The sequence below is a fragment of the Dicentrarchus labrax genome, unplaced genomic scaffold (genome assembly GCF_905237075.1).
Source record: "Dicentrarchus labrax unplaced genomic scaffold, dlabrax2021, whole genome shotgun sequence".
Taxonomy (NCBI): domain Eukaryota; kingdom Metazoa; phylum Chordata; class Actinopteri; family Moronidae; genus Dicentrarchus; species Dicentrarchus labrax.
Window position 1 is genome coordinate 26346454 of NW_026136718.1, and position 27867 is coordinate 26374320.

At 41.5% G+C, this 27867-nt stretch overlaps 1 protein-coding gene across 2 annotated transcripts; it reads left to right on the forward strand.

Annotated features, from left to right (window-relative positions):
* Positions 1-484: 484 nt before the first annotated feature.
* Positions 485-27809, forward strand: btbd8 (BTB domain containing 8). Of its 2 annotated transcripts, none has more exons than XM_051376107.1 (19): positions 485-597; positions 1355-1473; positions 3970-4149; positions 6143-6267; positions 6716-6830; positions 9217-9306; positions 10058-10138; positions 10224-10320; positions 12032-12120; positions 13195-13297; positions 13784-13966; positions 14066-14236; positions 17426-17555; positions 18513-18574; positions 19311-19854; positions 20537-20624; positions 22465-22586; positions 22672-24591; positions 26861-27809. In XM_051376107.1, the coding sequence occupies exons 2-19, from the start codon at positions 1370-1372 to the stop codon at positions 27358-27360; spliced, it is 4704 nt and encodes a 1567-aa protein (XP_051232067.1). In that variant the 5' UTR covers positions 485-597; positions 1355-1369; the 3' UTR covers positions 27361-27809. The 2 variants fall into 2 exon arrangements, with proteins under 2 accessions (XP_051232067.1, XP_051232068.1); XM_051376108.1 differs by having other exon boundaries at positions 537-885.
* Positions 27810-27867: the final 58 nt, after the last annotated feature.

Here is a 27867-nt window from a genome sequence, read left to right on the forward strand (position 1 = left end):
TAATAGAATGTTTTGTTTCATTCAAACAGAAATTAATGAGACTGAGTTTGTGTGACACTGTAAGATTAATTAACTAGTGCCTACTTTTTATGTCTATTTTCAGTGCATTTTCAGTGTGTTAAAGTCTTAATCCCCCAATCCATGCTTCACTTTATTTATCTGCTATAGCAGATAACTAGAATAACTATAATCTGGATCAAGGATTTTTAATGTCATTCACAACAAGGTTGTTGAAAGCTCCTATTATGTTACCTCCAAAACACACACACACACACACACACACGCACACACACACACACACACACACATATATATATATATATATATATGCTCTGAGACAGGAACTCCGCCACCAGGGGGCGCCTATATAACATAACCAAAAACAAAAAGTGTTTTTGTTTTGAAAGTTTATTTTGGAATTTCGAGACTGGTCGAAGTACCTGAAAGCATCATTTGAGGGCACGGCACCTTCCTCCTCACTGCGCAGGCGCCACAGCTTCCGGGCTACGGCGACCAACTTGTCCGGTCCATCTCAGTTTGGCAAACCGTGTCCTGGTGGGTGGTGGACAGCGTGCAGCAGTGATGTCAACAACATCGGTCAGTGGGTCAGCCCGTTAATGAAGATATTCCGCTTATGTTTGTTACCGAACCTCATAACAGCCCACTCTCGGCTGCTGTTCATTGCTGTAGCTCTGTGTCCTCCCCCAGGCAGTCAGGGTTTAAGGTTCAAGGAGACGACTAACTACTAACGACAGCCCGTGTTAGCTAGCGTTAGCATGCTAGTGGCGAGATGAAAATGAGAGTAGTATCAGAGCCCGTCTGCTAGTGTTATCTAGCTTACGGCACAGAGCAGCAGAGGCCGAGCAAAGACGTGTGTTAGCACAGGTATGTGTGTGTGTGTGTGTGTGTGTGTGTGTGTGTGTGTGTGTGTGGCAGAGTGTGTTTTATTCTGGACCAGGGTTGCTTTTGAATAAATGAAACTTGTCTTGAGAGAAACTGGTTATACTGGGTGATGTTATCAGTGGTGTGTCCTCCTGGAAGCTAAGGGAAGCAGGTCGTGTGTCATTGAAGCTATTGTTGTTTTAATAATAATACGCTTAAATCATTTTCTAGGTCATGTAACAGTTTATGTATTTGTGTCTGGTAGTCGCTGTCATCTCTTCCCATTTTAATTGATTTTTTTTCTAATTGGGAAAACAGCGCCTCTCCAGGTTGCAATGCTGCTAGACATGTCAAGTCACCTAAGGGCGTCCTCTTTATATGTTTCTATTTAGTCCTCTTTCTCTTTCTTCCTCTGCTTAACCAATTCACAGGCTGAGGTCTCTGTCTTGTCTCTGTCTTGTCTCTGTCTCAGAGAACGTAATGAACCATGATCACCACCGAGGCTGCGAGAGAGTTCCAGGCCAAAGAACGCAAGTACAAAGAGCAGCTGAAGAGATGTTTATCATCTGCTCTGTCTGCAGACCTAAACGGGTAAGGCATGTGACAGTATGGGCTGAACTGCAAAGGCCTGCAAAGGTTAAATGCTGATCAGTGGCAACTGTCAATAACAAAGACCTGTGTCTTAAAGTTTTCACACTGCAGTCAAAGCAACATGGGGCTTTCACTTTTTCTTGCTGCTTCTGCAGCTTATTTTAAGGGCGCTTGAATGGTCTGCCATCCCCCAGCCAGTAATAGTGAACCGGTATAAAGTACCTACTGGTAGATCCAGTTAAATCCGGGTCAGTGCTGTCATAGAAAACACCATTAACAATTGCTTGACAAAAAAATCTTGGCTCAAATTGCAGTTTTTAAGCTTTTAAAGAGGAACCACTCCATCGTTTTACTCATTAGGTTCACAAACAGTAGTAGCTTGTAAAAAAGTTCTATAATGCAGTGTTTTTCAAAGGGGCCCCCCTTGGGACTGACAAGGGGGCCTCAGAAAATTTGAGGTAAAATGCTAAAATAAAATAAAACCTAATTATTACCCTATTATAATATGTATTCTAATATAATTAGTAACAATATATAACATCAAAATCTCATTGTATATAGTATTGTCAATGGGTTTTTAAAGACGTCTTCTTCATCTCAAAAGGGGGGGCCTGGCCATAAGCTAATGCAACCTGGGGGGCCTTGGCATCGAAAAGTTTAGAAACCCCATAGTGCACTGGTTCCCAACCTAGGGGTCGCCAAAGGTTCACCGGGGACGTAGTGAGGCCTCCTTGATTGTCACATGTAGAAAGATCTATTGGCAGAAATGGGATATAATATGCATAACTATGTTTTCATTAGCGTATAATAACCTGAAAATAAGGACCCTGTTTTTGCTACCTTAGAATGAGCCATTTTTATATACAGATGCTGCCGGTTGCTTTCTGAGGAGGACACCATGTTGAACTGCAATGTTTCTACAGTAGCCCAGAACGGACAAACCAAACACGGGCTCTAGACGGGGGCCTTTCACGTTTTTTGCGAGTTTTGCAGCCACTGTAGATTTCTTCTTCATGCTTGGAACAGGAGGGTGAAACAAGTGAATTAGCTACACTGCTAGATGTCACTAAATCCTACACACTGAAAACTTTTATAAAGTATATATGTAGTAGGTCTACATCTCACTATTTCATTCATTACTTGTTTAGATTTAGACTAAGTTTAGATTATTATTTAAGATATAAACTAATAGATGTAATAGAACAATGGCCAAGTGTCAGGAAGAATAAATCCCTGAATCTGTTGAAAAAGATGCATATTAGGTGATGACGATGATGGAAATCAGGTCAGAGGAAAAAGGTTGGGAACCACTGCTACCATGTCCTCTGTGGCTCTGGAGGGTTCCAAAGTCTGAAAAAATAATGATGTCATCAAGGTTATCTCAGCCCTTACTGAGAAGGAAGGAAGAAACCTGCATTAGAAACTGGAGATGTGGGGCATTTAAGAGGCAGGGAGGTCTATTGTTTGCATTATGGGAACTGTAGGGTCCAGCCTCGTAAGAGTATGATCCATAGTAGGAATAAAAAGTCAGGATATCTCCAGAGGCTGCTTCAATTTCCACCAATATTTTTTCAAATTATTTTTTGTAAATATGTGGAATATTAAATAATCCCTTTAACCTCATCTTAAAGTTCTTCTTTTTGTTAATTTTAATAATATTTATTTGTATATTATTTAGACCTCCACCAAAGGGTTAGGGATAGGGTTAATAAATACCATACACCAACATTTGACCAAAAAATTAAATTCCCTAACTGAGGAAAAAGGAGTTGAGGAAATGTTGTGTGCTAAGCAGGTTAAATACAGCTTTTAGTCACAAAATATGTCCTAGAATATACAGAGTTTTATACCTTTGTTACATGTGATAGTATTAAAATATCTAAGGCTGGTGTTTTTCCTCAGATAATAGGATCAGTGGATCTGGAGTATGAAACTCTGCATAGAGCAAAGTTACAGTAACTGTTATCACACAAGAAACAAGCTCAAGTGGATTTGAGCCTGTTCATTGGGTTTTAGTCGACAGGCATGTGAGTGTCCTCGTTGCATGAGTGGCTCATCAATTTGGGCACTTTTCATCAGAGGGTTACAGTAATGGACACAGTACCAGCATTTGAACTCATACCACTGCTCAACTGGCCTTAAGCTGACTGATTTCTGGGTCACCCAGATCAGTCATTGAGGCGGCGCGAGAAATAATGATGGGGAAGACGAAATGGACTGCCTCAGGACTGTGCTTGTGTTGTTCTGAAGTGGAAAAGTAGGCCATCAGATTAATCTTTGAGTCTCATAGATCGTAGAGGTTGGTTAAGAGAGCCTTTGTTTATTGTATATTTTCTATGTTGGCTTTCAAACGTACTTTTAATATGAACATTCTGTCTAGTTAATGTCAGTGCATTCCCACTGATGGGGTTCATGCAGGATTTGTCCTTTAATCAGTGAGTGAAGGTGAATTTAGCGTGGCAGGCCTCTGACACAGTGTGTAATGTATTTCCTTAGGTTGCTGCAGGAGGAGCTGGAGGCTGATGTTTCTCTGTATGCTGCCTCGGGCTCGCTCCGAGCACACAGAGCCGTACTGTTGGCCAGAGCTCCTCATGTTCTTGTGGGACAGACGCACAAAGATCCCACCATCATTCACCTGCCTGGCTATGAGCTGTCCGGGCTGAAAGATTTCCTCAGGTAGGCAGTGGGTTCAAGGGATGCATGTTTATATATTTTTTCCATTTCTATTCTATTTATCCCTGTAGAAGAAAGCTTTCATATTTTTTCTGAATACCATTCAATAGTTTAACATAAAGCCTTAACTCTGCTTTGTACTAGAGGATGTAAAGAGACACATTTAACCTACTCTCTTAGTGTTACAGTTGCACAGACTCTCTGACAGAGGGCGCCAAGCACTCCATCTTTAATGTGCAGGATTTGCTGGTGTTTGCATGTTTATTTCAAGGAGCATTGCAAATGCTGCAGCTATTTAATAATAAATTGTGCATCGTATTTTCATCTTAGTGTTGAGACACACAACTGCTAAACTGAATGAGTGTTTATAATCATCTGCTGTAAGTGTAGTGTAGCAGTTGTGCAGTTTTCCTCAAGGCTCTGCAGTGCGGTCTCTTAGACTGCACAACCCTTTGATCCACCGATTTGTGTCTCATTAGAAATTTAAAATTAGGACTAGAGTAAAGAGGCGTCCTTGTTGGGTTACACTAGCATGGAGTCTAAAAGTTTGTTTAAAGCTCCTTTTACACATAGAAACTGATACAGTGCTGAGTTCAGGTATCCAGGCGAGATAGACGTGGTTGGCATTCACAGGTATCCTATAAAACTGATTCATGTTGAACCTGTTTATGCAGAGCACAAACATGTTTCAGGTTAGCTTTATTTTCTGCTTAACATGACAGCAACATACTGAAAAATCTAACCGTGTGAACAAAACAAAAAGTGACACAAAACAAAATTAGTTGATTGATTAATTGATTGATTCAGGCAACAGAAAATGAATTGAATATCTTTTCAATGCCAAACAATTGTTGGTAGTAGCTTCTTAAACGGGATTATTTCAATTTTTCTCTTGTTTTATATGATTGTACATTGAATATCTTTGGGTTTTGGAGTCTTGGTCGGACAAAATGAGGAATCCATATCCACCTACGCTCTGGGGAATTGTGATGGTCATTTTAAAAATCTTTTTGACATGTTATTCACAAAACATGTAATCAGTTAATTGTGAAAAGAAGAAGAAGAAGAAGAAGAATTGACAATAATCTTTAGTTACAGCCCCAATGAGTTGCTCAGTGATTCCAAAAGGCCCTGGTTTAGACCCTCTGCTTCTTTATACTGAGAGAACTGGGGATGTTTGTGCACATAGTGAGGTTGCCCCAGGCTGGGTTTGGGTATCACTGGAAATGTGACTTTGTTTTATTTTGTAGTTAATTTGTATAGGGACAAGTATGTAGCATAACCAAATGCCACACGCCACAACATTTATAGTCTAAGATAACTTGCAGTGCCTGACCATAAGAGTTACATTTGTTACCAATATCAAAACAATGCTCCTCTCAATTCTTTGGTTTAGGAATATAAACATGTATAATGAATAGACAATTTTGCATGTAAAAATATGTCCATCTTCTCACTGCATAAGTGTCCATGGACACAATTTGGTTGGTATCTAGAGGTATACGGTAAAGGACTGAAACCCAGGCTTTCTCCAGGCTGCCTCCCTTTGCAGATGTGCTGGGCACAACTGATTGGGGACCCAGGACTCACTGGAGGCCTGAGATACCTCAGCTGGCTTAGCAGCATTTGAAAATCCTGCTGTAGGGTCTGGAGGAAGCTGCTGAGCAGAAAAGGGATGTTTACGTTGCTTTGCTCACGCTTTTTGCTACATGACCAGGACAAGCAACTCGATAATGGAAAGATGTATAGACAGTGATCAACAACACACTTGGCAGAACAAGCCAGGATGCTACAGCGTGTTTCACAAGCAGATTGCCTCTGATACGGAGTGACTTTATAAGGTTACCAGTCACTTTATAAAATGCTTCACTGAGAAAAACAAAATCCTTCACATTTCAGGTGCCACTGAAATCACAGTGCATAAAATGAGACTTTCATTTAAATAGTTGTGAAAGGCCTACCTTTAATTAACCTTTAGAGTCTCCCCCCCCTGCAGGCGAGTGTACACAGCAGACCAGAGAATGCGCTCGGCTGAAATAATCCCAGACGTGGAGGGCAGAGTGCCAGAAAGTAGTCCGCCTGTTCCCGACCCAGCAGACCTTCATAGTTTCACTGACTCAGGTAAACAGATCAACGCGCTTTTCCATGGAGGGTTTATTCTAGGTTATGTGACCGTTCAGCTGCCCCCTCCCTCCCCTTTCCTCACATCATGTCATCTCAGCCATAATCCACTTAAGAGTTAATCGCATTAGGATCTCTGTTGTCGTTACTGCTAATTGCAGCATGGCCATGCTACAGATAATGCAGCTGTGCTTTAACAAACTTTTTTCCACTATTTATAGTATTTTAAGTTAAGTGGCTCAATGATAGCATCCTCTGCTTTCTCTCTCTCTCTCTCTCTCACGCACTCACTCACTCTCTCACAAACACACACACACACACACACACACTCCACACACACACACACACACACAAATACCTATCTTATGTGTCTTACACACTCACACCCTTTCTCTCATCACTCTCTCCCTCCTGTCCCTCCTCATTATCCATCTCAACTTCACTCCAGACGTTGTTCTGGAGCCAGCCTCGGGCCTCGGAGCTGACTTGCTGGATCTGTACCAGAGGGGAGAGCACTGTGACATCACTATTGAAGTGGCGGAGCAGGTCTTCTCCTGCCACAGGTAGAACTATTTTTAGTTGCCTCCCTGCTTCCTTATTCATACATTTGTAATCAAAAAGCACTTTCTGTCTCTTAAAAATGACACCATCACACATCTGCTGTTGACTCTTGCCAGTGTGGAGCAGTGGTGGGTGGTCATTCAGTGATGCAGAGGTAGTAGTAGCAGCTGGTAACCATGGAGACAGGTTTCTCCCAGCTCGTGCTCAGGGGAGCAGCCAGCCAGCGAGAGCTCGTCAGAGAGCAGGAGCTCGGCTGTTTTTTGTTACTCTGCAGCAGTGATCTGTATAACAGCTGCAGGGCCCGACACCCATACTTCTACTTTACTGTTAATGTAATGTTAATGTCTCTTGAGATGCATTATCCCCTCACAAGAGACTACATAACACATAGTCACAAAAATACAACATTTACATATAGCATATAGCGCAGTAGCATAGGACCAACAGTCACATTCTGTAGGGTTTTCAAATGAACATAAATAATAAACTAATGCAAAAAATATTCTATACTCTCACCGTTTTCTCAACATCATGGCTTGTAAATGTATAGTATTTCTTTAGGCATAGTATTTATGGCAACCTGTATATAGTCAGTGGGTAGGAAAAATCCCTCATTTCAACAGCTGCCTGAGGGTCTATGTGCCGGTGAACATTCTCCATTAGCCTATAACCACATTTTTATTTTTAACTTCACTTCAGTGTCTCAACAGCGGACTCTAATCTGCTGTCTGCTGACTTTGCTCCATTTGTGTTTGTCTATGAGAAGGGGAGAGGCTGAAGCATGATAATCAACACTATGGTCTTTATCCCGGGGCTTGTTTAATGCCTGTTTTTTTTGGTACATCAAAGGATTTTTCTTAATAGCGTTTCAGGCAGCCTTTTGCAAAGTGTTCATAATGCATGTTCATGTCTCTGACCCACTCTGAATTCTAAATGTTCATCTATTGAGAGTGCATGGCTATGTGCTGGATTTTATGTATCTGTTGGGTGTGGCTGAAACACCTGAAATCAATAATTAGTAGGGCTTTTGGCTGTATAGTGTTGCAGCTCAGAGGTATTGATTATGCTAGTGAGAGACCAAATCTCATGAACTCGCCCATACTCATGAACAGGTGACATTCCACAGGTTGTAATTAGCAATTTACGACATGTTTTGTGCAGAGAGAAGAGTTTTTTGAATCGGACATGGAACACTTGTACAAGTAAACTTATTATTATTACTTAAAATATTCACAAAAAAAATATCAAACACTAAAAATAAAATGTAGAGATGAATGGATGACACAATCAAGCCTATGCTGAAGTGAGTCTGATGCATGCATAATTCAGGACAGATAAAAGTGTGGACTGAACAAGGTGTTTATCTTGGAGAAAGAATTTCTAATAATGAATATAAAAAGCTGGTATGAGTTTGTAGAAGAAAGCTCACTTCTAACCAAGGTTGCCACTTGGATTTGTTCCTAAGAAAGCAATATATCTGCTACACAGGAGTAGAGCTTGGCAGTGAACTTAATACAATATCCTTGTATTGATATAATTTATTATCTTTTTATCATGATCATAATATCGAGGTATGTTTTGAGTGTAGTCAGGCTTTTTGAGGCTTTTCAGAACTTGTGTGTTGTGAGTGTTCTATCTCAGACTACAGCTAGAGCAAATATGTTGGACAACCCTTACTATAAAATCACATTACATGAGTGTTGTCCAAGGCTTATTTAGTGTGTAGTTATTCATCTGGAAATGGTTTTTCAGTTCAATTTTTGGAAAATATCATACAGCATCACGTTATACTCAGATGTGATATAAATGACTATAAAATTACTTATTATTTTTAGATCATTTTAATCAGTTCTGTTGGAAGAATTAAAGGATGAAAAGGAAAGGTGTACAACCCAAGGTGTGAGGTAGAGCAGAGAGAAATGTCATTACAAAGTTGCTATTGCAGAATTATTGCGACTGACTTCCATCACACGAAGGCTATATTTCTTTCTACAAAATATTACGCAAAAAAAAATTCAAAAATGCATCTCACAGTACTTTCTAATGTCCGCACTCTGTCTATGGGTCTCAGACACACTGGTTCCTACTGAAGACTTAAATCTTTCAGAAACAGGTCACAAATATACTGTTACATAAAAAGAAAAAATAAGTTATTTCCTTAAACACCTCAGTAGCAGTATATTTCCATATCAGTACAGTACAGTCTTGTGAGTCAGGCACAATAGAAACACTGTCTCCAGAGACTACAGAACGCACACTATATTTTTTTGTCCTCCTGCTAGTCTCTTCAAAACCACTTAAACACACACAAGCCCGTTGGATGACATGTGAAATATTAAAACAGTGGGTGGATCTGACATGCAACTGCCTGCTTTATTGGGTTTCTAGGGCAATCCTGTGTGCGCGGTCTCAGTACTTCCGAGCCATGCTGAGCGGGAGTTGGATGGAGAGCTCCAGACAGTGCATCACTCTGCAAGGGTAAGACTGGTGCCTCAGCATCATCCAGCAGCAGGGATCAATAATACACCTCCACTCCTGGCCAAACAATTCTACATTTCATTCCTGAACAATACAGCTGGATTACTGCATGTGCTGCATCAATTATTCATGCCTTGCAACAGAGGTGGCTCTGTACAGTATGGGGTTTCACTCACAATGCCATGTTTTAACTCCACATACTCAAACACACACACACACACACGCACGCAGCCACCACCCACTGCCAGCGGAATCTCAAATGGCTCGCTCAGATTTCTACCAAGCAAGGTTGCGGTGTTTCCTCTGTGAGGTACATAAATGTCTTTTCATCCAATGCCTGTTGAAGAGCCCTCACCGCCACCACCCAGCACCCCCCCACTACCACCCGCAGTCTTCTTACAGAGCGGCAGAGGCAAACGAAGCATTTTTTTTCCTCCAGGGAGAGACGTGTCACTCGCCTCAGCATTACTGATCTGAGGGTAACGGGGGAAGACACGGCTGTCAGAATGGAGAGTGGCAGCAATGATGGGGGGGGGACCTGTGAAGTGGTCCTCGGGCCACAGTCACTGATTGCTGCATGATATATGGAGTTTGTTTACAGCATTCTTAGTTGTGTTTGCATCGCTTCTGAAAGAAATATGCAGTATAGACAAAACATTCACATAGAGAGTGTGAGGCTGTGATGGGGGACAATACCATATGTTAACTTGACTTATGGCTTGTAAACAGATTCTTTTGCTAACTGTTTCAGCTTAGGGCCAGATGAGATGGAGATCTTGCTCCAGTTCATGTATGGGGCTATTGTGGATCTGCCACCTGGAGCCAGTGCCAGGTACTGTGTGTGAACAGACTGTCCAAAATTAGAATACAGGCCCAGAAAGGAAACTGACCTGTATTTGGTGTCTCCTGTCCCACAGCCAGGTGGTGTTGGCGGCAGACATGTTGGGTTTGGAGGGGCTGAAAGACGTGGTGGAGATGGTTCTGACCCGAGACTACTGCCGCTTCTTCCCCAAGGTCAGCTATATAGAAGGAATACTAGTGAATACCTTAAAGGGGGATTTCATAGGCCTATACCTTTCTATATGTACAGTGCATATGGTTTCACATATGGAGCATTTTTGATAAACAAATTAGACTTTATTAGACCACCACAGCATGTAACCAGATAAATAGATTTAATACCTACGTAAACAATGTCCTTACATTAAACCTGCATGATTCCTGTGTACTGGAAAATATGTTGCCTGTTCTCGCAACAGAGTTTATGAAGCAAGAACAGGTTAATAGCAGTCTGCTTGAAATTAGGGACTATCGCGGACGATACTGACCTTATTAAGTGGATTGGATATTAGCTGTAAAGTGATTGATCCACATTAAGTACAGTCTTTGTCATAAAAAAATCTGTGTTTTAAGTACCACTTACTAGGGCTGCATGATATGGTAAAAACATTATATTGCGATTATTTTGACAGATACTGTGATTGCGATATGATTCATGATCAGTGTGGGAATGATCATTTTTGCATTACAAATTGAATTTTCACTGAAATATAAATCAAAATCATAATGATGTGACTTTTGTTGGTGTCTGTACCAAATAAATGTTTTCTTAAATCTGTAGAACAAGATTTGTAGGCCAGGCCATCTCTGCAGAGCTACAGTACTTCATTATAATTCTGTTTTATCATATATTTTAAATTTATCAAAAAATTTGCAGCTTCTACGATTTTCATATTGCACTTGTCTATACTGCGATTTCACTAATATTTCAATTAATTGTGCAGTCCTAATGGTTACATTTATTCAGGGCCACAGAATGAGATTTTAGCACCACAGGAATCCCTAGCCTTACAAGTTACCTTACATCAAAATGATTCACGGAATGGCAGGACGGCAAAACAATACATCAATACATCATGCATGATGATATGCTGAAATGGTGATGCTGTATTGTTTATTTAGTGTATATTATTTTATGTAATTATTTCAATATTAGCTTCTTGTTGTCCAGATCCTAATGCTTTGGACGGCAGAAAGTTCAAATATTTTAATGCCATCTACCATCACCTATATTCTCTGCCGGCCTCACCTAATTTTACCATCCTGTTCTTGTCCACCAAAATGATATGTGCTTGAATGTGAATGCAGCATGTTCCATGTAGTGAGATATACAGAAATACATTTGGTGTAGAGAGCACTGGTATTGGATCACCACTCGGTACTGGCAGAGGCCCTGAGTTCAGGTGCCTGGAACCCATATCAGGAGAGAAAATGTTTGATCAGTGCATCCTTGAAAGGTTGATTCACATAGCACCAATTCTTACTGTGAAGTGTCATTATTGCACACACTCAAATGTAATTGATTCTAAATTATAATTATAATTTTCCTACTAATAATTTTGCATTTGTAGTTAAGTCAGATCACTTTCCTTGTATTCCAGACCAACAGTGATTTAGCAGTATGTGGAGTATGACAGCTGAAGACACCAAGAACAAATCCCATGTTTATTCCTTTGGCTTTACACTTACTGATTTTGTTTGGTGCCTGCATGCTCAGTGTCAACAATAATGTTGTCTCACTCCTCTGAACACTTTTTCATTCCCATTTTACTATGTGCTAGTTACTAGTTACCATATTGGCTGCTGTACATCACAGAGCCTATAACTTCCTTAAATAATTGTATGAATATAAACAGCTTTTCTGTTTTCTCTTATGTGTTTGCAGACGATTGACGGGGTTCAGAGAACAGTTCTTGAGTGTCTGTCCCTCACACACGCCTTAGGCCTTCAGAACCTCCACATGCTGTGCAAGAGGTGAGTGTGGGCACTCAACACTAATTCCACAAGTTGCTTTTTTATAAATGTGTTGCAGCTTGAAAATTTAAAATACCTTATGTACACAGTTGGAAAAGACCACATTTGAATTTATTAACATTTTTAATTGCTGTCAAACTCGACCTCAAAACTTAATTATTGATGTAGTTTGGAAAAAGTGCAGCACATTCCAACCTGTTGCCATTCTTGTGGCTGCAAGTTACATCTACATCTTGTTGCTAGGTAACCAGCATGTGGGTTCACACTTCTGTGTAATTAAGTACCTTGGGGTCAGGGTTAGGTAATGTGGTGTGCTTTAATATGCTTTAAAACACCACCCTGTTGTAATGTAATTGATATTTGTTATCCTATTAATTCATTTCCCCTTAACCTTTTTTTCACATTTCTTGATTTTTTTGTTTGTAAATAGGTTGAATTTAAATGAAGATATGTCAAGCTTAAGGCACTTCTAAAGACACTAGTATATTGCACTGCCTTGAGAAGCTTCCTTGTGCCGTGCAATTGGATCCGTTTTTTCCATTCATGTATCATGTATATTTCAGTATGCACAGCTTTTATCACATCCTTTCTATACAAACTCTTTCTCTATGAAGCTCTATTTCACTTTGAGTTTTTCTGTAGCTGATACTTCTGCAAGCTGACTATGCTCTAGCACACTGCAGTGAACGGGCAAGAAGTGTGTGAATGTAGGTCAGGGGGATAGGATGTGTGGAGCGAGGCTGTGAGCTGGTTCTGATTTGAAGTGGTGTGTGCGTGTGTGGGGAAGCAGCCTTTCCATGTTGTGTCTGCTGAGTCTGATGAGTCATGCGAGTGTGACGGTGAACCGAGCTGCGCTGCACTGTGCAGCAGTGCATTACTGACCTTCTCATCCTCAGTCATTCTGTTGTTCCCTCGACCAAAGCTCTGCCCACCACTGCTTAGAGCCTCCGACCCGGAGACTCCTCTGGGTTACACTGCAGAAACACAGAAAAGGCCTCTATGAGTTTGGTCATAGACACTGAAATGTCCTGTTAAAATGAACCCATCCAGCTACTCTTTGATGTTTATTTTCAGGTGGGTTGCAGATCATTTTGTGAAGAGCTGGTGTGAGAGAAACTTTTCACTCTTGTCCCCCGAGCTGCACAGAGCCTGTCTAATGGCTGTAACTGAAACCATGGTGAGTTCCTCCCTCGCAGAGTCATCAGCCATGCTGTATTCATGTAATTGCACAAATACCATCAACCCATTCTCCAGTGTTTTTTCCACAGGAAGGAAAGTCAAACATGATCTAATCAAAGATGACCTTTATTAAATTCTCAGTTATTAAAGAGAGACTAATTTAGGAATATGATGTGGATGTGGACAGAGTGCTGGGGAGTGCGCCGGCCTCGTAATTGATAATTTAATCTCGAGTCTGTCTTTCATCACTACAAAGGAGGTGATGCACATTCTGTGAGTAAAGCAAGACAGATTGTTCACTCTTGGCAAGTACTGAAATTCAGAGCTGGCCAAGAACCATTACACAATTTGGGGACTCCCTCCCTGATCAATAAGTCTTGGGCAGAAATAAAAGAGTGCTTTTTGTGTGGGATTGTCTTCATTTGACTTTATTTTGTGTTCTCACTTAGAAGAGTGTCTTTAGCTGATAGATGTTTCCATTCAGACTGTGCAGAATGCAGTAACCATGCTCTGTGGCACTGAGCAGTTGATTGGCAGTCTCCCAGAAGTCAAGTGGGCCCAGCAGGTGAGGAGCCTCGCCACAGAGCTGCAGGAGGAGAGTCTCGGCGTCATTGTCCAGCATCTCCCCAGAGTCATCCGCACTCAGGCCTTCCAGGAACTTTGCAGGGTAAGGCGGTGGTGTAGCCACGCTAAAGCACTAATGACCTTGGGAACATTCAGTATAGGTTTCTATGGTGTTCTCATTGTCTGTTACATGTTGGTACAGAGGGAAGAGTTTACCCGAGAGCCCACATTGTTGAAAAAGCTGTGTTCAGCCATCAGAGAAGGTGTGACTGTGGACAACTGCTGTGACCTTTTCACTGCTGTGTACGATCTGTGTGGAGATGACATAGAAGAGGACACTTTCCCGGAACAGGGAGGGCAAACACAAGAAGAGGTGAGATGAAGCAGACTCTCTCTACCGAACCCTTTGTCTCTTCAAAATCAGACATTATACTGTGACCATTAGGCTGTGCTCACACCTAATTATGTAGTTTCTCATTAAGTCCTGTTCATTAAGGCCAGTGAGAACGATGCCAATCAAAACCTGAATGCGGACAAAACATCCACATTTAAACCCCTGTCACACTGAACAAAACAACCCACTAACAGCTAGTGTTTGACTTCAGTGGGAAAGGGTACATTAATTCCAGAGTCATATAAGTAGCCATGGGTATTCATTGCGCGTAAATAGCCAGGAACATTAAGTATTGTCGTCTATGGGAACAAGATGCAACAGCAGTTTTACTCTTCGTATAGTGGTAATACAGCGGGGTGAGAGAGCTTTGAAAGAGATACTGAAGTAAAAGATACAAAAAAGTAACCACTGTAACTGTCACTGGCCTCCATGCAGCTTTCTACTGTTTATTAACCCTGGTTTATATTGCGTTTGTGACATCGAACGTGACACATCAGAAAAAAACAGACTCATCCACTGGCAATGGGAAAGGAGTCAGTCGTCTATTTTGCTGGGGTTTACCTGCATTTCAAAGACCCGCATATAAACACTAATGTTGGTGTAAAACAAAAAACAAGAAAAAAAGGGTGTAAGAGAAAAAGTTGTTTTTGTTCTGCGACTAAACAAACTATTGCAGTTTGACAAATCACTCTCAACCTACTAGCTTTTGCCAGGGCTTTTAACCACTTCTACTGATTTTCCTCAATGCACTTATTTTGGACTAACTAATTCCAGCCATCAGAGTTCTGTCTATCTCCATTTTCAGAAGAAAATTGTGAGATTTGGTTAAAACTTCTGAAAAACAATGATATGAATTTTTTTCTGTCCCCCTGTTGTTATTTAAGACAGATGAAGGCCATTTTCATTTAATGCTCATATCAGTGAGTGTGTTTATTTGTGAGCATAGTGAGCTCTTTACAACGACTAGGGGAGAGACTTTCCAAGTCACTAGAATCATTTTGGATTCACCAGTGATCTGAATGAATAAGCAACCTTTTGGTCCCCTTAACTTATGTTTGTAATAAGACAGTTTGAGCCCTAGGCAGACTAATATTAAACAGCAACAATGTTTTTTTGTTGTTTTTTTGTATGGACCAATTGAAGCAAACTACAGGTGTGAACACAGCTTTACCTTTCTGTTAGAAGTATTTGCACTTTGTCAGTTTGTCTCTCTCCTTGAACCAGAGTTAATTGAAAATCCTTTCTAACAATTATGTGCTTTCATTTTCTTTATCATCATGTGTTCTACTTCATTCTGAATGCAGGTTAGCATACAGCTTTGGAAGAGCAAACTCCACATTTACTTGGCTTTTCAGACCAAAGCAAGGACCTTGGGGTAAATATTTGTTTAGGGTTGGTCAGTGGGTCAGCATGAGTTGTCTCCAACATGGCTTTGCAACCCTGCTCCTAACCAGGATGGGATATGGGTCTGACACTGCTTGGCTTTGGTATGAAAGGGTGGACAAGGGTTTTTGTAATGACTGTTAAGTAACATTTTTATAACCCTATAATACTTTGTGGTGGGGACTTCTTGGGCTTTCAGCCATGCATTCAGTTTTTCTCAATCACAAATATACTTGAATATTATTGTATACTGTGAATTGTTGTATAAATTAGCAAATTAGGAACCAAAAATCCTGCAGTTACACCACTTGACACTGTCTGCCATGTGGAATTTCACTTAGTACAACAGTACAATTAAAAAGGACCACAAAAGAATTGAGTTCACATTTTAGCGCTTTGTCAAGATGAAATATGATGAGCTCTGAAAATGTAACCTGTTTAAATTAATTATTTTGTGAGTGTCATTTATCAATGTTTACAGATACAAAATTTTAAATTAGTGTTGCCCCTCATTATATACACAGAAAATTCAACTTTTCTGGGTTGTACATGAAATAACTTCCTGCTACTGTGTGAATTTAAAGGTGCCCCGTGGAGTTTTTTTGTAAGCAAACAAAAGTAATGTTTACATTCAGTGATTATTTAGGTATTTTAAATCCTGAATTGTTTACCTCCATGTTGACTTGCTAGCAGTCTCAGTCTTTGTCCCTGCCTTAACTGGTGCATTGCTGCGTATATACCTATAGATCAGTGTGGAAACTATTGGCAGGAGTGTAAATTGTGTCACACATGTACATGTGAGTGCCCATGCACATGCAGGGACCCACTCATTGAAAAACTGCTCCATAGCTCTTCTAGAGGTCTAAAACTCCACAGGTCACCTTTAAGAACACGACACAAATGACGCAGCTACCCTTTTAGCCAGTGAGTAACAAGAACGTCATCCCTCCCTTTGACCTGTAGCAGTTATGGTTATTCAGAACTATAAATGTTGGCCTTTTTATTATTGCAAGTATGTTTATTTAAATGCCAGAATGCCTCATATCCTCACTATCCAGTTCTACTCTTCACCTTGGATGTCTTTAGATATCAGTTTAAAGTGGCTGTATTGTTATTATGAAACAATGCATCAACAAGTATTGAAAGGTTTGCATATGGCAGTTAAGTATAAAATTTAAATTGAACAGTTGCAGTTATGTTCAGTATTGGTGAAGAGACTTTAAATCTAATCAGTCAACAGTTAACAGTTAAGAGAATACAGGCTAACAAAGTCTATTGTGTGAGCAGGCAGGTTGGGCTTAAGAGATGACTTCCAGGGGAAAGTGACCTGGCTGCGCAAGTTAAAGCGCATAACCCCTGTAAATACCGTACAGTATGGCAGAATGGATTAAGCTGAGGGAGACTGTGATGCGTGCCAGCGGCCTTCACTAATCTGGGTGTGTGTGTGTGTGTGTGTGTGTGTGTGTCTGTTGATGTGGGGTGTGTGGTTAGTGCAGAGGAGGAGGTTGGGAGGAGCTATCTTCTTCCAGCCCTGTTTTTATAATCAGGCGTGGAAACAAGAGTATGGGCATCAGCCGCTGACATCACTGATTTCGCTCAAGGGAGCTCAAGTGGATTCTGCAACAGAGATAGAGGGGGAGGGTGGGACAGAGAAAGGGAGGGAGGAGGGAGGGGTATTTGTTGCCATGGCGAAAGGTTCTTCAAGCAGCTGCTGATTCGCCTGTGCTGTAGCGCACCCCTTTCCATTCTTCTTCTCTCCCTCTCTCTTCTCTGTGTTACCGCCAGCCGTTCAGGCGAGAGATTTGTACGCTACGCGGTCGACTGTGGACCTTCCTGCTTCAGACCTTCTACGCGGTCCGCCACACGCAGGGATGGGACAGCCTGTCTTCCAAACACAGAGAGAGGATACTGGCAGGTAAGGAAGGATATTCTTGTCTCTAGTCACACACGGGATATTCATACTGCGGCATGTGTGGATCTATGTGTTTTTTTTTCTCTCTCTCTAACCCAGCCTAGTGCTGAAGCAGTGGCTCTGCATCATTACAGATGAACCGAAGCCCTTGGAGCATATGTTGTTGGCTGATTCAACACTTGATGGCTTCTTTCTGCACAGCTGCCTAACTCATTTATTCTTCGGCCTGTGCTGCTGTTATAATTGTTTGTTTTATGTGAGCTACCTTTTTAACTGTCTCGGGCAGATGAGTGGATGCTTACATGGTAAATGCACCAGACGCGCCATGCTTGTTTAAATGGGTGGGAGTGGAAGGCAGGATTCCTATCTTTGAGGGTCTGCACATGTTTAGAAGCTTTCACAAATACAAATAATGTACTCTTTCCTCACTGCTACACTAGTAATGTGTTGAAATTCACTGCATGAATAATTGATTTGGCTGGTATCAGTGTGTGCCTATTACTGGTACATTTCTTGCCAGTGTAATCGGATTCCAGGTCTTACATGCAAACATTACAAATGTACTTCAATGAATAGAGTTTAATCATTTAACTCATTTAATTTTGATTAAATACAGTAAATCATAAGGCTCTGAAATTGTTTTTATTTGAAGAAATGGTTGTGCTTAGCGTGGAATAGTCCTTGCCCGACATGGCTGACTGATTAATCCATTGATTTAATGTTTGTTTCCTAGTGTTCAGACAACCAACGGGTAAACACAGGGTGTGGAAATGAGAATTTGTGAATGAAAAGAATGGCTCGTCTAGCTCACATAATGAAGGACCCAGGCAGCGTGTTGGGAAAAAAAATGCTGCAGCCCTTTTCATCTGTGTTATGCTTGGTCTTGAATCATCTGTTTTGCAGGCAAAATACTAACTGGCTAATTGATGATTTTGTCTTCCTTTTATCCTGTTCTGACAGATGCTATTGATAAAGGGGACAATCGAAGACTTGGTAAAAAGCCTGTATTCACTAGCTCACAGGTAATATTATCATCCAACGATGCATTAACATTTGTTCTTTCAGTTGTATTGATCACTCAGAACTCTGACTTTGACTTAGCTGATCTGTTTTAGTTCAGATAAACTCATGTAAGTTTGTGTAATCCCTGACTGTGATTACAGTCTGAGTCTGTGGCCATCAGATGCCATATGTCATAAATGCCCCACCCTCACAGCAAAGATACAGTATGAATTGAGCTGCAGGGCCTCTCTAAGCAGATGTATAGCTAAGATAAGCCTGGCTGAAGTGATCCAGATAGGGACTGCCAAGGTGTTAGGCATGAGTGGTTAAGAGCTTTGGAGCTCCCACAGATCTCTCAGGAAGTGGTTTGATGCAGCCAAAACAGGAACTTTGCCTGTCTCTAGGCTTTTTGTGCTGATTCTCTGAACCTGCAAGACGCAGTTCACTGATATAATTGTTCCAGTGACACTAAAAGGCAATTATGAATTCCCAGTTTAAGTTGATTTGTGAAAGTTCACAGAAGCACCATTTCTTCTATATATTCTATACATTCTAATATTTGAAAGTAATAATAATAGACTGTTTAGAGGCTGAGGTGATGTTAGACAGCATCTTTTCTAGTGGTACGCTCCAGTGGCTTGTGGTAATCTGCACTGATGTTATTCTGTTTCATATGATTGCGCTCTGGTTATTTGCTGATTAATCCAACCTTACTTACAGTTACATCACTAATGTGGTTGTATTTTTTTCCTGCAGTCAAGGGCTGTAAAATGCCCTCCATCTGCACCTGAGAGTCCTCGTGTGCACAGGACCCACAGGGTGTCTGACAACACAACTTCTTCCTCCCGTAGTGCTGCATCAGCCATGAAGTCTGATGGACTGGGGACAGCTAACAAACAAGGTGATGGTAACACATCCAAGACAAAGAATGTGAAAAAAACAGGAGACCGGAGTGTAGCAGCAAAAGCAAAGACAGCATCAGCTGGCACAGCAGTTGTCAACGGCACAGGAGCTGCCGGAGCCAGGCGGGATGTAGCCAGTGCCAATGGCCCCCGAAGCTCTCAAGGGGCTAAAGAGCAAGAAAAGAAGCCAAACCCAGGTGCACGGCCTAAAACATCTCCCCCGAGCTGCACATCTACAAGCCAGACAACGGTAATGAAAGCTCAGAAGAGCTCAGCGGGAAAGGCTGACAGCACTGCTGGCACCACCCAAGCTCAGCCTAGCGTTTCATCCACATCGGGCAGCGCCTCGCCAGAGAACGGTGCCAGCAGCCCTCGCACCGACACCCACTCCATCCCAGGTTTACACTCTTTATTGACTTCTTTACATTTCATCATTGTGACTGACACCAATTACAATATAGGACATCGCTGTAGCCAAGCTGAAATGTCGCGCCAGGCATAATACTGTAGCTGGGGTATAAAAGGACCTGTGGTCTAATTAGTATGATAAATGCTGTGCTATGGCCAAGAGGGATTTTGGGAAGACAAGGGCAGTGTTGTGTATGAATGTTGATTTATCAGGAAACAAAGCACATGAGGCTGTCCTTGGCAGCCTGCTGGTATCAGTGTACAAACTTACAGCAGAACAGCAGAGGTCAAAGCCTTATACAGCTGCCTCACAGGGGAGTGTGACTGATCACTTTGAACTTTTGTTGTGAGGATGGTTTTAGGGAGGTGGGGTATTCCGGACTGATATTAGCGTCAACGGCTAAAGTGGGCCTCAGCTGTCTGCCCTGCTGGTACAAGCGCAGCATGTGTCCCTGTACCGCACCCTGAAAGTGATCTGTGAGCTCACACACTAACAGCACATTACCCTACCCCTACCATGTGTCTCTGCTACCCTGAAGATTATTTGGTTTATTTCATTTTATTGTGTATAGGACTTATGTGTAGTCTTGGTGGATTTTTTTGAAATCTATCTCCCCTGACAAAACTTCTATTTACAACATTTGTGCATGTGGTTCATTTTCTGTATTTTAGGTGCAAAGCCCAGACACCAGGCTAAGGCGGTGAACAAATCCCCTCTGACAAAACCTCCTCAGAAATCAGATACAACAAAGACCAGCAGGTGAGCTTTACTCCTAGCAGTATGGTGCGTATAATTGTGGTTTCTCCTTGCTTCTTGTGTGTTTAATGAAATGCTAGGTGTAACATTCAAAGGCTGTCTACATCCTCTTGGATGTTCACTGTGGGTGAATCAATCTTAAGAGCTATTAACACTAAATGCCTCAGAAAAATGTAACTCAAGTGAAGGGGAGATTCTTTTTAGGGGTTCAGGGAGCAAGTCAACAATCCATCAAGCATTTTGATTGTTAATAATTTCCTGTACACAAGCCAACATTAATGAATTATACAACTGCAAATGAACAGTACTCAGAAAATAAAGGACACATTTTGAGATATATCTAATTTTTGCGACAAATGGATTGCTTACCACTCTGGCTCTGCCTGGCAATCCACAAGTATAGTATTATATGTAAGTCCTACACAGACACAAGCACCAAGGGGCAGAGGAAAGAGTTGTGTTAAAACGATTAAATGGTATAAATGATCTCAGAGGATGGATGAAGGGTGTGGAACTTGACTTGCTGAAAATATATCAGAAACGACTGAGCCCAGATATAGATCATGAGAATCCAAATCTTGACGCATAGCTGATAAATTTCTGCACAGATTCTTTAAAAAAATACACAAAACCACATTCAGTGCATCAGTTCATTCAAAACATTCAAACAAGAAAACATGACCCTGAAACCACTGGTATTACTGTTTGTATTAGGTTACAGCCTATACAGCTGCAGTCTGAACTTGAATGTAGTCTAAACAACAAGTGCCATGCATCCTCACTGCAGTTTTAACATGCCAGGCCTAGTTGCAATATGAGCTCAATGCCAATATATCCAACCCCATTAGCTTAAAGCATTCAGGGAATGGAAACAAAACAAACATACCTTAGACTGCACGCTAATGTAATGTACTGTAGGACAAATAAGATGGGTGTTGCAGCACAGTATCACCTTGTTGTTTTTTAGGCCACATGTGGCTGTCAGGGGGATAAAAGCAGTTGTCTAGTGTTTTATGACAAGCCTCTTATCTGTCCTTCAAAAGTGTTAAAAATACCCATTTCTACAATCAGCATCATTCAGAACTCCATCTGTCCTGGGAGCATATTCATATTTAATAGTCTCCCTGGAAAGAAACCATGCAAGTTAGCCAATAAATAGATGATAGCCTAATAAAACACATTTTGCTTGCTTCTTTTGCAAAGATGGCAACAATTCATCTATGTAATATCCACATTTTATGCTTCTGGATTTTGGTGCTCCTGTCTGCCAATGTTAGTTGTATAATTGACGGGTAACATTGAACTCCCCTCTAAAATTACGTGACAAAACTGTTTACTTTCACATGATGTATTTTTTAAACCTGGCCTGTAATATTATCAAATATCATGACAATCCAAGGTTCTATAAAACTGTACTAGGTAAACTCACTATAAGATGTCAGATAATAAATATGATATGAACAGATATAAAAATCCATCAATCTTGGGCACACACCAAAACTATAAAAATGTGCTTTCTGTTCTCTTGTTCCTAAAGTGAGATTTAGTTCAAAACCAACTTAAAACCAGGGAAGAATGTCCTTCACAAGGACACAGGTGACAACTTGAAACTATTTGCATTGATAATCAGCCCATGTCTCAGAGGCTTGACCTTGACTAAATGGGAGAAAAAACTTTGCTGCTCCCTGCTGGTGTGAAATATGAATTCATGATTTACTGTTCCTGCAGCTCCTCCTTATAAATATTTATACTGATAATGTGAGCCAGAGGTATTAATAAATTGGAATATTGTGGTAGAAATATTTGTTGTTATATGGTTTGTTGTCCGTTTTACCAATCACAGTCCCAATAAGCCAAGTGTGAGAGAAAGTAGCAAAGCCAAGACTGGTGCTGCAGAGAAAGCATCTACTGGAGTGACAGCAGCAAGAGCAGACACCAAGGGAAGAGGCACACCAGACCACCATGGTGAGCTGTTCAATGTCTGCTGGATTCGAATGTCTGTCAATATACTATAGCAATGTATTAACGTTCTGTTCTGATTTTGGTTTAGTCTCCAAGCATGGGTCCTCTGTGAAAAAGCCAGCTTCCCCCAGGAAAGAAGACAGCAAGGACGGGTTGAAATCCTCAGCACCAGACAAAGCAGCTAGTGAAGCTTCTAAAAAGAAGATCACAAAACCCGTTTCAGCGACTGGAGCCTCGGCTAAATCCAGTGCTAAACCATCAAAAGCCTCTTCGGCCTCCTCCAAGCAATCTTCTGTAGTAGCTGCCAAGTCTGGACCAAAGCCAAAGAGTACTACTGAATTACCTATGGAGAAAGCTTCTATAAAATCTGGAGGCACTTCTAAAACCTCAGCTGCTGCTGCTGCCTCCAAGAAGTCAGGAACTAAAGGAAAAGAGGCAGTGGGTTGTAAAACTGAGCTTGCTCCAACTGAAAACACTGGTGGTGTTGCAGTTCATAAAGATAGTACAGAGGGAGCACACTCTGACCAGCCTGCAGCACACACACAGCCAACAAGCCAAGGCGGAGGAGATTCACTTAGCCTAGAATCAAGCCCTAAGCAGAGGCTCCAGAAGACAGAAATACAGTCAGCAAATGGTTCAAATGAGACCAGTGTCACACCAGCAACTAACAACATCCCTCATATCAAATCTGCTAATAGAGGCACTTGCAAACAGTCTTCAAGCGGTGTCATCCCCGCTCACATCGGCGGAGGGCAAGTTCATGAGGTCAGCTCCCTGAATTCTCCAAGAGACACTGACCGCCCCGTAGATACCCCCTGTAGCATGGGTAGCACTGACACTCCCTTAGAGGACTCCTGGAGCGGCATCCACCATCAGGTCAGCCCAGAGTCTGAGACTGGCAGCACACACACCACTTCCTCTGACGACATCAAGCCCCGCTCAGAGGACTATGATGCAGGAGGCTCGCAAGATGACGACTGCTCCAACGACAGAGGCGTTTCCAAGTGTGGCACCATGCGCTGTCATGACTTCTTGGGTCGTAGTAGTAGTGACACAAGCACCCCAGAGGAGTTAAAGATGTACGAAGGTGGGGCGGGGTTGAGAGTGGAGGTGCGGCTACGCGGGCGAGAAACAGAGACCACCAGCGAGGAGGAGGGAGTAAGACAGCGTCCTCGTTCCTGGTTGCAAAGAGATGAGGTTCCTGTAGAGGAGGAGCACTCGGAGGTTGAAGCCACAGTGACTGTAAAAAGCGTCCCCGACCACCAGCTCTTCTCCTCAGAGGAGGAAGACGAAGACGAAGATGAGGAGGCAACAGAGGATGAGAGGTCTGAAGTTGAGGTGATTCCAGGTCAGGCTCCACTGCCACCAACTGAACCCTCGCCACACTTTCAGGGGATTGTCAACCTAGCTTTCGACGACGAAGGCGTGGACCAGGAGAACGACCAGCCCGACTACCAGTCGTCTTCTAACTTCCGTCGCTCGGTGTTGCTTTCTGTTGACGAGTGTGAGGAGCTGGGCTCAGAAGAGGGCGGCGTCCAAACTCCACCTCAGCAGCATGACGACGCTGTGACTCCCTGTGATGTTTTCGAGTCTGACTCTACAGTTACTGGCGACCAACAGAACCACCTGCCGTGCCATCTTGAAAACGCAGGTATGAACCACAAACAACATGACGAGGAAGAAGAAGAAGAAGAAGAAGAAGAAGAAGAAGAAGAAAAATCCTCCATATTCCTTACAGAGATCCAGGAGCCCGTGCAGGAGGAAAGTAATCACATCCAGGTGGATGGAGTGAAGTCCAGCGGGCCTCTCCTGGACGCTGACAATAGAGACCTCCCTCCCCAGGAGCGCCCATGCCACCTGGATCTGCGGCACACTGAACAATACAACGGAGGGCTGCGCAAAAATCACACCAATCCCTCAGAAAGCAAGAAAGCTGATTTACATCTAGACTTAAATGAGCCTCAGCTGACAGGGGAGTCTCCTGTACATGCTGCACAATCTCCAGCAGGTAATGTATGATCTACGGACCCTCCCTAGACCCCAAATCTGAACCCATCTCTTGTCCCTAAACTCCATCAGTGAAGGTTTACTTTATCCCTGCAAGATTCATTCTCCTCTGCTCTGATTCCTAGACCTTACCTACATCCAACAAACACCTATCCCTCTTTTAGAAAAAGGATATCATTGAGCATACTAGTTTAGCAACTAGTTATAAATAAAGTTCAAATTCAAATGTAATCAGTGGTCATCATATTTTCATAGCCAAAAGCTTCCTCTCATTCCAACCCATTGATTGTGTAGCTGTTGTAAATTTGAATTTGCAACATCAATATCCTTTTAAAGATGGAGATTGGTCTCATAATAACAAATAAACTGTACATTTTAAACAACTGAACTACCTTTAGTCAGAGGCATTTAGGCCTTGGTAACTCAGTTTACACAAAAAAGGGGAAAACTGATTATAGAATTGTATTTGTCAAAAAGAATCTGCCTTGTGACAAGGCTTGTGACATAAGTATACCAATGCACTTTTATGTACATAAAAATAAGATTTTTTGATTATTTTTGTCATTTCTTTTATGCAGTGGAACAGTCGTTGGCCTTTTTAAGCCATAGATAATTTGACATATTCCGAGGTGCTATATATAGCATTTTAACATCAATATATCGTTGCCAAATTAATAGTGGCTTATTGGTATAATTACTATTATGGTTAGACCACTGTTGAGATAATGTTATGCCATGCTACTTACACTGATATTGATAAAATTAATATTTAGACTACACTACCTATAAAACACATTGCTTCTTGTCTCACAAGATGTTGCTACAGTAGCTCTCTTCTTTCTTCCTTGCGTTTTCTTTAGCTTGATTGTAAAGGATAAATATGTTTGGCTTTTCATTTATTACACTTTTGCCACTTTAAGAAACACAAACCTGCACCCTGTGCTACACTACATCAGCTGCAGTGCAGCGTCACTAGACGCTTGACTTCTCAGTGATGGTCTTTTTGTTTCCAGTAATTTTACTAACATCTCAAAATTAATTTAAAAGATGTGTTGATGTTAAACTACCATATATAGCACCTTTAAAATTTGTGTTCAGGTAAATTACAAGCAAGTAATGCTTTTTGTCAAATTTCTGTAGAGTGAAGCCACTGCTTCTCAGAAAAGTGTGTTATACTGGGAAACTTTTCCCTTGCATCTCCTTGCTGTTTATTTTTATTGGAGAATGTACCTGTTCCTGAGTTGTTTTGTTTGTTATTTTTTATTTTTGCACTGCACACATGCATGCCACTATAAATTAATTTGTCATTCCCCTATACCATCCATCATTTTTGTGTTTGTTTTTTTTATTATCCATTACCTTTTGTCATACCCAGTAGACTTGTGTCTAGATACATAGACTTTTTAAGAAAACTGTGTTCTGTTGTCTATAAGCTTTTGTTCAGTAGGTTTGTGTAGTGTCAGTAGCATCCTCTGTAAAGTATGTGATGTGTATCTAGAGCAGCTGTCATTGGTTCTGCCATGTCTCTCTTTTTTCACTATCATATTCAGAAAAAGAAATCCCACTGCACCATTACTGAGGGTCTGTCCCGATGCAAACATGTCAATTATTTTGTTGTCAATATCAAACAGCGATCAGCTACTTCATCGTTTGCCTTTTTGAAATTGTTAAAAACAGAAAACACAAAGAATGTCAAAAGAAACTTGGTGGTGTTTCATCTTTTGTGCTACTAGGTTAAAGCACTGTTGCTTGCGTTTTACGTTTTTGTGACAGTATTTAAGTATGTTCGTTAGGTCTGCCCGTTCAAAGACCTGCACGTAAATCTCAAAACACATCACTGTTACTGACAAATGCAACGTTCACTCGTGCTGGCAATGCATGGCTTACTTTGTTTGAACAGGTGGATAAAGAGATGCATTCAGAAAAGCATTCCTCTGTGCATTACCTTTAAGGCAACTGTGCCCTTGTCATCCATTTTTGAAGTACTTGGTGAATTGTTAACTAATTCATTTAAAATTGGTACTGATAATGGTATTGCCATCTAGCTGACCATAATGTGACTCATCAATCACTGTCACTGCTTTCCGCACTGTGCTGTCCTCACCTAACTTCACTATGGAATATCTTTTAAAGGTCGCAGTTGCATTAAGCGTAAACTTTCAGTAATCAGTGTTTTATTGTAGTAGGCAGTGACTAGTCTCTGAAATGAAAAAACAACTGTGGAGGAGTATACCAGTTTGTCATTTTGCAGTATTGTCAATTGTTTTTAGGGGACAATGGTTGTGACAGATTGGATCAAACCTGCAAACATGACCGCCGACCATCCAAAGCCCTCTCTCCCATTTACGAGATGGATGTGGGAGACGCCTTTGAGCACTGCTCGGACAAGGACAGGAATGTTAAACTGAAGGCAGAGAAGGAAAAGCAAAGAGGGGACGATGACAAAAGCAGCGAGTTTGCAGAGCGGGACTGGAGCCTGCTCCGGCAACTTCTCTCAGACCACGAGTCCAATCTGGGCATAATAAACCCTGTGCCTGAGGAGCTCAACCTAGCCCAGTACCTTATCAAGCAGACACTGTCCCTTTCACGTGACTGCCTGGACTCGCAGACCTTCCTGTCCCCAGAGAAGGAGACCTTCAAACGTTGGGCGGAACTCATCTCTCCCATGGAGGACTCCTCCACCAGCATCACAGTGACCAGCTTCTCCCCAGAAGACGCTGCATCTCCACAAGGAGAGTGGACCATCGTGGAACTGGAAACGCATCACTGACTGCACAGAGGAGAGCCTGCCGAACAGTCAACGCCTTCACCATGAACTTTAAATGTCTTTACATCAAGTTTGTCTTAATTTATTATAATTTATAAAATGATTCTGTCTTTCTCTTTTTGACATTTATTTTTTCCCAGACTCTGCAGAACTCTGGACTTTGCAGCAGCTTATTTGCATTCCCCATTACGCCCCCTGGATTGTTTCTTGAAACAAATGGGCTGTTATGCATGCTGATATTTTTGTATGTTTGACTTGTTAAATTGATGTTGCTTCGAAGCTCTAGAAAAGAATAGAGTAAGAAAAAACTTTCTTTCTCATGGCAGTCTTCTGATAATATGGTTGACTGAAGTTTCTTAAAGAAAAATAATTTTGGCCTACTGGCTTGCATTTAATGTCATACTGAAAATAAAGATTTGTGTTTCTGGAAACAATGTGTTCCTCACTGTCAAGTCATGGAGTGATTATTTGTTTTGCGGACACAGATTTATTTACATGGAATTGGGTTCA